Source organism: Hippocampus comes, unplaced genomic scaffold (assembly GCF_001891065.2).
Source record: "Hippocampus comes isolate QL1 unplaced genomic scaffold, H_comes_QL1_v1.1 scaffold319, whole genome shotgun sequence".
Taxonomy (NCBI): domain Eukaryota; kingdom Metazoa; phylum Chordata; class Actinopteri; order Syngnathiformes; family Syngnathidae; genus Hippocampus; species Hippocampus comes.
This window is the reverse complement of record NW_017806090.1, coordinates 1,109,988-1,122,272: the sequence shown is the minus strand read 5'-3', so window position 1 is coordinate 1,122,272 and position 12,285 is coordinate 1,109,988. Positions and strand designations below refer to the sequence as shown.

The window sequence follows — 12,285 nt, the reverse complement described above, 5'->3', positions numbered from 1 at the left end:
TGTTGATGTTGATGATGATTATGATGACAAAGAAAGTCCAACTGCAAGTGACTGAAAATTTCACAGCGCGTTAGCAGATCCTCAACTCTCATGTTGTGTGGCAGGTCGAATTGACCTGATTAAAACAAGTAGAATGTTATTCATTTTCAAAATCATCTATACTAAATATGCAGCTGATCACTTGTAACAACCAATAACATTTATGGTTTATCAAAGAACCAAGTGTGATTAAAAAAAAAAAGTCTAATTCAGGGGTGGGCAAAGTATGGCCTGTAGGCCACATACGGCCCACTTTATTCTATAGTCAGGCTCACCCAGCATTTAAAATTGGTTAATTAAAAAAAAAAAAAAATCATTTATTTTACTTTTCTTAATTTATTTGTCTTAGATAATTGATTATGGGATTTGCTGTAAACATAACACGTGTGAAAAATATATGGTTTACATTATATTTTCGTTATAATTACTTAACCAATTATATTTAACTGAATTATAATTCAGTTAAAAATGAGAACAACCGATTAATCATAAAAAACAACTCATTTTACATATTTTAAATTCTGTACATTCACGTTCTCCCCCAACATTGCACCCAAAATACTCGCAAAGGCCCCCGTTTTTTCAATGTGTGCTGGTTAAAAAAAATGTGTCCGATGGCACAGAGCGAGGCCGTGTTTTAATGCTCCGACCCGTACATACAGCGAGGGAGCGACAACTCTGTGTCCGTCTGTCAGACAGCACATAGAAGCCAGAACGCAGGGCATGTTAGACCCTTCCCATATAAACATAAATCAATAAATATCCACGTCTGGATGTGTACAGCCCTGAAATGATGTGGGCCATCTGTCTGTTTTAAAAACAAACTTGAGCAAAAAAGATTACAATCCCCTGGTCTGAATTAAATGGGATTTTCAATAACACACACCCTTCATTTTCCTGAAAAATTGACCCTTAATCCTGAAATCCACTTTTTGCAGGTCAGTGGGGCTTGCCAACTGTCAGTGTGTCATCGGTGCTAGGCATGATGGCGGGTGTTTTGGCATCCACCATGGAGTCGATTGGTGACTACTACGCCTGTGCCCGGCTGTCGGGCGCACCGCCACCGCCGACCCATGCCATCAACCGCGGCATCGCCGTTGAAGGCATCGGCTGTATCTTGGCTGGTTTATGGGGGACGGGCAATGGGACCACCTCCTACAGCCAGAACATCGCCGCGCTTGGCATCACCAAGGTACTGTGAAACCCTGCCCATATGCAGTTGTTACAAGTGATATGAATTCGCCTAGTTTTTAGGGAAATGGGAACAACATATAGTGAAAAATTGCAAGAAATTGCCCCTCCTAAATACGAAGGGTGTTGGGTCACTATGCGAAGGAAATAAACATGTATGCAACTCTTTATCACTTTAAAGACTTGCCACTGGTCCTCTCCAATTTCTCCTTGTAAGAACTCGAGTTTCGAACAACGCCGTTTACTGTCAACTACTCAAGCAGGGTGTTGAGAGATTCGCAAGGGACACAGCAGGGTTGCTCTTTGTTTTATCTCGAAAGATCACTAAGTTGGAGGAAGCGGCTTCAATTGTCGGCTCGTCAGCGGCAGCGTTCGCCAATAAATGTCCATCTAATATCAGATTTGCACTGGCGTGACATTTGAGATGTTGCCTAAGTGCTACAAAAGTGCACGAATGATACCCTAACCCTGACTTTAGACTCTGCTTTGAAACCTTGACCCTTGTTTCAAGGTTCAACACTCGATTGAAACCTAACCTTAAAACCAACTCGTTTAAAATTTTTGCAAATAAATAAATAAACAAAAATTACAACCCTTAGTTGAAACCCTGACTTTGATTTGAAACCGTAAACTCAGTTGAGGCCCAAGTTTCAACCCAATCTTGACACAGCAAACCAGGCTTGAAACTTTGCTTTGTAATCCCTACTATGGGTTGGAAAACCCTGACTCAGGTTTGTAACAGTTTGTTGAAGTAGGGTTTTAAACCGGAGTTGGAGTTTAAAACCCTACTTCGACAGTCTTAGCAATGATTATTCAAAACCCTACTCTCCAACCCTGACCCAGATTTTTATTGCAATTTTAAGTCGTGACCCTGACTTGAACCCTACATTTTAAACCCTGAAACCCTCACCCAGTCTTGAAAGACTCATTGGAAACCCTGTGAACCAGTCCTGAACTCCTAACTCGGGTTTAAAACCCAAATTTGACTCCCCATCTTGAAACCCTCAAGTTGCCAGTACAAGGCATGGTGTCTGTGCTGAGAGCTGTCATAAATTACAACAGCGAAGGCCATAAATGTCACTGAACTGCATTTCATGAGTTTTTATGTTTTAAGAGATGCCCAGTCTCAAAATAATGAGTACAAACAGGATGTTTTTTACAACTAATAAAAAAAAAAAAAAAAATCCCCATAACAACAATATGCATGCGTCTGCAGCCACTAAATAAAAGTACAGCGCGGTGTTACAAACCTCTTTTGTTCACTGTTCCTGAATTGAAGGGGATATGTGGTATGGCAAAGTGGTTTTCATTGGACAGCAATAAGACAACGTGTCAGTCGTTTGACAGATGATCATCCAGGGGCTGTACCCTCCTTTGTCAAAATCAACAGCAGCATGTATCAATGTACCGAAAAAAAGCTGAACGCAGCACATCTGAGGTGTTCATTACGTTTCCAATTTCTGCCTCATATGACAGTGCTGTTGACAGGATACTTCTTAACACGGAGACAAAACACTTGCCTCTAAAGCAGCTCATGTTGCTCCTCTCTACTTTCGCCTTGGAAAAATAATTCCTGCCGTTTAGTGCCAGCTCAGTCAAGTGAAGTGATGAAAGCTTTCCGAGGGACACGCCGGGATCACGTTGTACGACCGGCAATGTGTTGCTAAATGGACCAGTGAGGAGAGAGGAGGCTTGCCACAGGTTGCCTGCAATTCAGGTTCGAAGTTAGGGTAGAGGGTGAAGGGGTTCATCTTGGTATGGAGTTAGGGAGCTAAATAAAGTTGGTTCGGAATTTGATTGTGGCTTTAGTGACTGTTGGTTAGGGTCAAGAGTTAGGGAGTTATGGTTACATTTTTGTGGGGTAATGGTTTGCATTAGGAAATGAAGGGTTGGGGGTGGGTGGAGTTAGGATTGGTTTGGGTTTGGAGTCTGAGGGATCGGGTAGTTCAGGTTATTTCAAGCCTTGTTAGGTCCTGAAAACACCCGGCACTATGCTCAAATTCCAATTTAAGGATTCGAGGATCATGGGAAATGGTTCTAATCCAAGGTAACTGTGGTCAAAGCCTCATCCCTCCACTATCTGGGCCGCTGATACTCATGGGGGTCGCGGGCGTGCTGAAGCCTATCCCAGCTGGAACTCTGTGGACCTCTGTAATGTGAGGCTGACAAGCTAACGAGTCGATCAACATGCCGCTGGTCAAAGTGTACTCGTCATATTTTACTGATCCTCTTTCAACTCTAGATCCACTCTGTGAACGCAATTTATTTTGGTCAGACTGCAAATGAATGAGAATAATATTCTAAGAAATGCTAATAAATTAAAACGTTGACTATACATTTGATGGACTTGACATGTCTGCTATCTGAAGCCAAGTCCGCAGCACACTGGCCGAGACCAAATTTATGGAAGCTCTCCAAAGGCTTTGTACTTTTGGCATGGTTCTCTGATGCTGGTTTTGCCTATAATGAAAGACTCTGTTCTATCACTAACACCGCCCCCCCCCAACCCCCCACACCTTCTCCTAACTCTCCTCACCCTTGCGCTGTGCACCCTAGGTTGGCAGCAGACTGGTACTCCAGACGACCGGAATTCTCATGATTGTCCTGGGAATCTTTGGGAAGTTTGGAGCTGTCTTTATTACCATCCCGGATCCAGTTATCGGGGGCATGTTTCTCATTATGTTTGGAATGATCGCCGCCGTAGGCATATCAAACCTGCAGGTAGGCAGACGCACATTCACAGTGCAAAAAAAAAATGTTGCCATTGATTTACACACTGTCTGCATACCTGAAATAATGAGCTGGGTGATTTTATTTGGGGAGAGGCTTTCATTTTTTGGGGAATTGTGTGATAAAGGTTTGTGGTATATGGTACGTTAGATTCTAATTTTCCTCAAGTACAATTTCATCCTGGCATCCCATTGGCTAAGAGGGACTTCCACCGTATATGTCAATGTGTGTCGATAGATCGACGTGTCTATGCAGCGTCCTCGTCATTCACCCCTCGGGCCGTGAGGTGTTCCGATAGCTTTACGTAAATGTGAATCACCCAGAAAAAGTGTTCAGCAGTCGGGCGATCACTCACTATGCTGATGTTTGCCTTGGACTTTCTCGAAGGATTGTTAAAAGCCGACAAAAGCAAACATCCTTGGATCAGTTCTTGACAAAACGGCAGGCAAAAACCACTTCTGAGAGAGAATATGAACTAAAGAGGGCAAAAAACGAGGAGGACGTAGTCAAAAGTTAAATGACCATCATTTTTATTCTTTACATTATGCACAACTCTCATTTATTGTGCAATAATCGAATTGTAACATGTATTATGCTTTAGAAAACATTTATGTCTGAATTTTAGTGGGGCTTGGAACAGATTAGAGCATTTACATGGAAAACACATCTCTACTTACAAAATTTGCTAGTTAAGAAATTTCTTCCAGAAGCAATTAATTTCGTAAGTAGAGGTACCACTGTACTTATTTCACAGTGTCGACCCATGTAAAGTAGATAAATACACAAACAAATGCATAAATAAATACATTTTTGCTCCACACTATTATCTGTATCTGAACCATGTTTTTTTTTTTTTTTAACCTGATGGTACTGATCATCACTCGGCATAAGCTACCAGAATGTGCCGGTCAGGTCCATTCAGCCAATCACAGATGCAACCAGAAGACAAGCATGTTGTTTAAATTAACACAGAAATAGCTCCGTTGTTAACAAGACACACTGAATTTTGCTCAACGTGGATACGAGTTAAACGGTACTCTGGTCACACACATATTGTCACAGAGATGACGTGAACAGCCTCTTTGCATTTTATCACTTCAAGGGGAAGAAATTATTTGCAGGCATTTGGGAAGAAATTATGGGCAAGCATTGACTATTAAGCAATAAACACTGCACCCTCCCCACATCATGTGGAAATTATTTAGAGAACAAAAAGAGAAAAGACAAACAAGCTCACGAAAGACAGACATATGACTTAAAAAGAATGTACTCAACCATTTGGTTGTTTTCATGTCTCACAGCAGTATTCGCCATTCGTGTCCCGGTTCCCAGAATTCTTAGCAAGGGAGAATCTGTTTGCTTTTTCCATCCGGGAAAACCGACACAAAAATCAAGAAATCTTTCCCACGTTCTACTTTCCCCCGTCTATACCGAGCCGCGAAGCAGCATTCTGTCGGAAGCACAGAAACATATTGCTAAATGGCTCTCTTGACATGCGGGTATTGAAAGCTCATGAAAACGAAGACGAGATTTGAAAGATCCAAACTAGCCGCTTCGTGCAGACAGCACCACTTGAATAGATAAAAACAAGGACAGAAATGTGTTTTAAAACGATACTTACCGGTGATTTGTCATTCACATGGTCAAAACCGCAAAAGCTTGTGTGGGCAAAAAGTAGCGAGCATTATGTTCCTGAGTCGGGTATTTTCGATTTTATTTGATTACAGTTATTATTTTTGTTCATGTTCGCTTCCTCTTTGAACTTTTTATTTATTTATTTATTTATTTGCGATTTTTCTGTTCAAGTTGGTTCAAACGCATCACGCGGCGTGCGGGAGGCCTTGCGTTCTTGAAAAACAATTCCATTTAGTTATATTTATTCCTCAATGTTGTTCAATGCAAAAAACTTGTTTCTCTTATGTATATTTTAATTGTAAAATGTTGTGCTTTTATCTTTATTCCATCCTCGGAACATGAAAATCTAGAGAAATATCAGGGACTGAAGGGCGAACTGCAGAAAATGTGGAGGGGAAAGGCAACAGTGGCGCCAGTAGAGATCGGGGCACTGGTGGCAGATAGCCCCAAGCTGGAAGGATGGCTCTGGCAGATGTCAGGAACAACATCCGACATCGCTGTGTAGAAGAGCGCAATACTAGGAACAGCTGCAATCCCTTTACTCACCAAAATGTCTCTATTTCTTTTTAAGATTTGACTTTCTTTCTCCACGAAAGAATCCAAATTCATCTTGAGAAAAACTACTGTAAGCTTTTTTTTTTCCTTGAAAAGAAAAAAAAAGACAACTTCATCTGAGCAGGACAGGCTGATGAAATACAAACATGGAAAACAATATTCCCAAATGAAAGAAAATTGGAATCAGTATACACACAGTAAATCTCTACGAACATGCCACATATCACAGCATGATGCTAAATGGATTTCATCTGGGAAACGTTAAAAAGCAACGTATAATAGTTTGCATCTGCCAATAAAGTTGGTATACTGTAGTTCCTCTCTTTTTATGTCTTCAGTATGTGGACCTCAACTCGTCTCGTAACCTGCTCATTCTTGGCTTCTCCACGTTCAGCGGTCTTGTGTTGCCCACATGGTTTCACTCCAACCCCGGAATCATCGACACAGGTAAATACAAGTTCACAGCTCATCTTACAAGACCAGCCATGACATGGGTCTTAAAGCCCACCCCAACACGCACATTTACACTCATTCACTTCCTTTACTGTACTGCGGGAGAGTGTGTGTGTGTGTGTGTGTGGGGTCGGCCTCACAGTGCAGAGGTACAGGGTTCGATTCCGGCCTCCCTGTGTGGACTTTGCGTGTTCTCTCCGTGCCTGCGTGGCTTTTCACCAAGTACTCCGGTTTCCTCCCACATTCCAAAAACATGTGTGGCAGGTTCATGGAACACTCCCAAGGTGTGAGTGTGAGCGTGGTTGGTTGTTCGTCTATGTGTGCCCTGCGATGGGCTGGCAAACAGTTCAGGGTGTACTCCGCCGACTGCCTGAAGACAGATGGGATTGGCTCCAGCACACCTGCCACCCTCGCGAGGATAAAGCGGTTCAGAAAATGGATGGATATCACACACACACACACACACACACACACACACACACACACACACACACGGGATTGTCTGGCATCTAAACAGGCATACATTTCAGTCATTGGCAATAAATGAGCCCTTTTTTTTTTAACATTTTAATTTTTGTCTTGATGTGTTTTAAATAGTCAAATTGAATTTGTTGTGATTTTTTCATTGTTCATTTACAACTTTCACAAAAAACATGCAGGGCAGTCGCGACATTAATATTTTAAATATTTGCATTTAGATTTGCCATTTGATTGAATGTTTTAAGTTAATTTACAATATCATAAATATATTAAAAATAGTATTTGTCGAGTTTATTTAGCGGGCCATAGAAGGGGAACTCTGGAGCACACCCCACCCCAAAAAATGGTGCATGCCAAAGACTCTTGAGAGCAAAAATTCTGGAGCGAATCCTGTTACACATCAAACAATTGGTGCACACCAGACGAGTGACCAGTGGTCTGGTTTTAAGTTTGGCTCGCCTGCGTTCAGGTTGTGGTGTGTTTTCAGACGTGTTTCTTCCATGTTTGATCAATGGGCGTGTGGGCTGGCAGATTACGTACCTCCGCAGGATGGCAGCGGTCGTGCCAGTCTTTAATCTCCCATAAAACCCAAAAGGCCCTCCTAAATCCCACGGGGCCCAGATGGCAATGGCTGCTCACTCACCCTTTGAGTCCCCTGGCCCAGATTTCACGTGCCTAATTGCCTTAACGTCTGCTTTTGCCTGCTTGTTTGTTTGGGCTGAAGTGAGGATTTCAAGGAATGGATATTTGTAACTCGCTTTGTCAGCTCTGAACCGAGCAGCTCCGCCTTTAAGAGACGCCGATGGCAAGCTGTTAGGGTACTGATTCCATATCCCACATGTCCAAATGAAGAAAAATCATCTTTTTTTCCTGAAAATTTCTTCAAAAATTAATTGTCTGTTCTGTACATAGGTGCGAGGACAACGACACATTGTTAAGAAACGTGCACATTTCCACCACGACTGATGACTTAAATTTGCTCAGAGCTCGCAGGTCCGGTCCCAAAATGGGCCGTGGCTCAGTAACAGTCCAAGGACCGGTGGGTGGGGACCCCTGCGTATTAGAGCACCTGACACAGTGGCAAAGCCTGAAGTGCAATCTTTCAATGTGACACCAAGTTCACCTTTGGCGAGGCATGACAAACGTGAACGGGAAGCCGCAAATGAAAGGGGCACTAACCCTAAGATGATGATCTCTGTATCTTCTGAGGAAAGTGCTTATCTGCAGTGGGGCTGGTCTGCCGCTCTCAGGTCTAGGCCGCTTAGCTCGCCAATCCTCTTGGCGCTACCGCCCCCCTGTAATCTGCCTGTCTCAGATAAGCAATGCTTGCCGGAGGAGAGCCCTGTGGCTCGCTCCGTTGCCCCGACCGCCTGCCAGACATGTTGAGACAAGGTCCTGAACTTTTGACCGGCGTCGTGAACTTGAAGCGATGCTTCATGAGGCGCCCACATATTCACCGTTGCAGGTGAACATTGCATTCTAAGAAGTCCAATGTTCTGTTGATTTACTTTTTCAATAATTCTGGGTCTCATCCCTTATTCCCCATTAAAATGACTGCAACACTTCCACTACACTAAACCGTTTAAAACTTGTACTACTACTACTACTACTACTACTACAAGTTCTGCTCCTGCTAAGTACCTGAGCTATCACGAAAACTCCTACTTACTTCAACGAGATAATCCTTTTTTTTTTTTTTTTTAACTACAGTTACAACTACTATTTATCACAATTGCTTCTAATAGTACTTTTACAACCACTACTATTAAAAATACACACTACCACAATTCTTCTTTTACTAAAATGTTCACTAATACCAATGACAATAATAAACGGAACCGTGGGTGCTGCGGTTTTTCCTCATCGAGCCTACCGGGGCCTTTGTTTTCCTGTAATCCGTTCATTAGAGACAAGAGACAGTTTCCTGAGAACAGCCACATAATCCTCACGCCAATTAAAATAACTACCACATGTACCCCTATGTGCCGGAGGAATTAAACAGTATTTGGGAAACAAAGTTGTAAAATGGCAAAAATTTCTGGTCATGAGAATCGTCAATCTTGTCAAGAACCAAATTGGAACATTCTCGTAATGTCAAATTAACGAGGGAAGAACTAATTCTACCCTCGTTGAAGACCCACTTCACTCTGACCTCTGAGCCCTCTGTGGATGTCCATAATTTACATTGGTTACATTCCTTTTTTACAAGCGTTAAAACAGGTGTGTGTGTGTGTGTGTGTGTGTGTGTGTGTGTGTGTGTGTGTGTGTGTGTGTGTGTGTGTGTGTGTGTGTTGTCTTTTGAAGGAATCAAGGAACTAGACCAGATCATTGTGGTGCTCTTCACGACACACATGTTCATTGGCGGCTTCTTTGGTTTCATTCTGGACAACACCATTCCAGGTAAGATCAAATTATTCACAAAAGAAATCCTCAAAAATATCAATTAAGCAGCCCGCGGTGTTCCTCTTTCTCCCCCAGGCAGCGCCGAGGAGCGAGGCCTCCGCAAGTGGCAGCAGCACACGGCAAACCAGGGAAGCCAGGCCACATGTGACCAGTCGTGCTATGACATTCCCTTCTGCAACGTCATCTGGCAGCGCTTTCGCTTCTTCCGCTACTTGCCCTTCCTACCGTCATACAAGAGCAGCCAGCGGGGGACGCCGGAGGCTTCACCGTGATGGCCTCCTTTCGGTTCTCCGTATTTGACACTCAACATGAACACAACAGTTTACAAACAGTTGACACTCAACATGAACACAACAGTTTACAAACAGTGCAACAAAATGGAGGTTACTATGTTTCAGTAATACCAGAGAGAGAAAGTAAGAGATGTATTTCCGCAAATAGTGGCAAAGGTTCATGTTTTCATTTTTACTCAACCGCAGGCGGGGAAAGTGTCTTGTTAGTGGGTCACCGGTACCGTATACTGTAGTGTCGTTTATGTCAAGGGAAAATGGAATTTAAAACTCAGTCTAAATGAGTATTTTTGGAGATATGCAAAGAAATCACAAGAAAGCAGGTATAGCACGGCTGGCTACACACAATGCTGTAGAGTGAGCAGATAACAAGAGTATAGTGGACCACTCACTAATTTTTGTGAAAGAAATAGTCACCGCATTACACGAGATCCATCATTCACACTGCAGACCAGGTATAATAAATACTGTAAGAGAAAACTTCTCAGAAAACGGAAACGGAAACACACAACACTGTGGAGTAGAGTCCACTGCAACACATACTGATTATTAAAGTTTAAACCGTGATGGTTGCTAAAGACGGCTCAAAAGGTGGTGTTGGCAGGTAGCCATTGTCGACTCGATCATTGAATTCATCTGAGAGATTTTGTGTCTCGTTAAATGTTGCTGTTTTGGTTAGCAATGGAGCTCTTTTCAATGTCCTGCTTCGAAGCAAGATTCCTTACACTTAGTACTTATTTGTTTCTCCTGGCGGGAAGATGGAGGTGTATACTATGAGGAAGAGGACCACTATTTGAGGAAATATGGTAAAGCACAATTTTTTTAACAATTTAGGATAGCGTGAAAATGTCTTGAGAATGTTTGTATTTTTTTTTTTTATAAAGAGATTATTAGTTCATGTTCTTCTTAAAAGTGATTGCTTTATACTAACAACTGCATTAAATGTAGCGAAAAGTCAGCGAGTCCACACGTTTAGTATAGCAATCTAAAAATATTCCTAAATCTCTATAGATTTGCTAAATGTTCTTTTCCATTTTTCTATGCTGATGTAAACTCTATGAAACTTTGTCAATAAATGCTTTTGAAAAGATGGCATCATTTCACACTGGAAGGGCGGCTAGCAAGAACAAAACACCACCAACAAACAACAAGACCGCTTCACCTTGAAATACCAACTTGATACTTTTACCCGGGCTTTAAACACTACCCCCTTGTTTGAAACCGTACCCCAGATTTGAAAAAAGAAATACAGCTCCTTGTTGAAAACCTTATCCCTAGTCTTAACCCCTAATTTGAAACCATAACCTGAAATGCAACCCAAATTAGAAACCGTATCCCTGTCTTGAAAACCAAATAACACCAAAAGATCCTTGCACGACACTATAACCCAGTCTTAAAACATATTTAAAACCCTGAGCCCTGTAAATTGAACTCAAAATCAATAGATAATCAATAATCAAATTTGATATTCTGATTTGAAGTCCTTCCTCGCTTAAAATCCTAACCCTGGTTAAAAATCCCAAATTGTTTAAAATCTCAACCTTGTTTCAAACATGAATTACAAACCCAAAAAGAGGCTTCAAACCCTAATTTGAAAACCTAATCCTGTCTTCAATTCCTAATTTGAAACCCTAATCCTTGTTGAAAACCTTACCCTTTGCTTGTAATCCTGCACAAATTCCCAATTTGAAACCCAAACCCATTTTCAAAACATTAACCCTTGTTTGAGACTGTTGTTTAAAACCCTACCCGATGGCTACAAAGTAACCCTATATTTAGAAACCGGAACAAAGGCTTGAAACCATAAATCTGTGTGGAAAACCTCCTTTGGAACCAAACTCAATTTTAAAACCTTAACCTATGCTTCAAACCCTAATAGAAACAAGATCCCTTGAGTGAAACCACAATCCTATCTTGAATTTGAACTAATCTGAAACATGAACCTTTATTTAGAACCCCAACCAAGGCTTGAAACCCTTAATTTGAAACCATAACCTGGTTTGCAACCCGACCATGAAACCCTGACGGCTCTGGAATGTGATGGTATGCCACCAGGGGGAGCCCCATTGAAATTATGTGTTACTTGAATGTTTTGCTTCCTTTTGGATTAGTTTTGACATTTCTTGGTTCATTTGTTTGATAGGAAGCACACTTTTGTCGAAGGAAATGACATCCGCCAGATGTCTGCTTTGCCTTCATCAAATTCCCCAAAATCACATGGTACTACCTGCGCCAATAGTTAGATGCTGTTTCATCAAAATGTTGGCTACTTTCCACCGCCAAACTGTCAGGTGCACTGGGCTGGTGTCAAAGAAGAATGCTCTCAGTCCACCAGAGGCTTCTGCCAAATTTGCAAACGCAATAAATGAGGCTTGCACTAGCATGGAAATCAATTTAAAAATGTCAAGCCGTCCATTGTTTGTCTCTGTGACCTGACAATGACCACTTAAGGCTGCACCGTGCCTCTTTCACAAACCAAGCTTGGATAGGCTCCAGAGCACAAGAAGTG

The 12,285-nt window shown here is 42.0% G+C and overlaps 1 protein-coding gene across 3 annotated transcripts in view; it reads left to right on the top strand.

Moving 5' to 3' along the window:
- Positions 1-10,866, top strand: part of LOC109530886 (solute carrier family 23 member 1) — a 43,625-nt gene extending 32,759 nt beyond the window's left edge. For 2 of the 3 annotated variants that reach the window (XM_019894840.1, XM_019894838.1), the window contains 5 exons: positions 978-1,231; positions 3,787-3,951; positions 6,489-6,597; positions 9,388-9,483; positions 9,562-9,814. In XM_019894840.1, the coding sequence (XP_019750399.1) occupies positions 978-1,231; positions 3,787-3,951; positions 6,489-6,597; positions 9,388-9,483; positions 9,562-9,758 (821 nt within the window). In that variant the 3' untranslated portion in view covers positions 9,759-9,814. The other variant, XM_019894837.1, reaches the window with a different exon arrangement.
- Positions 10,867-12,285: the final 1,419 nt, after the last annotated feature.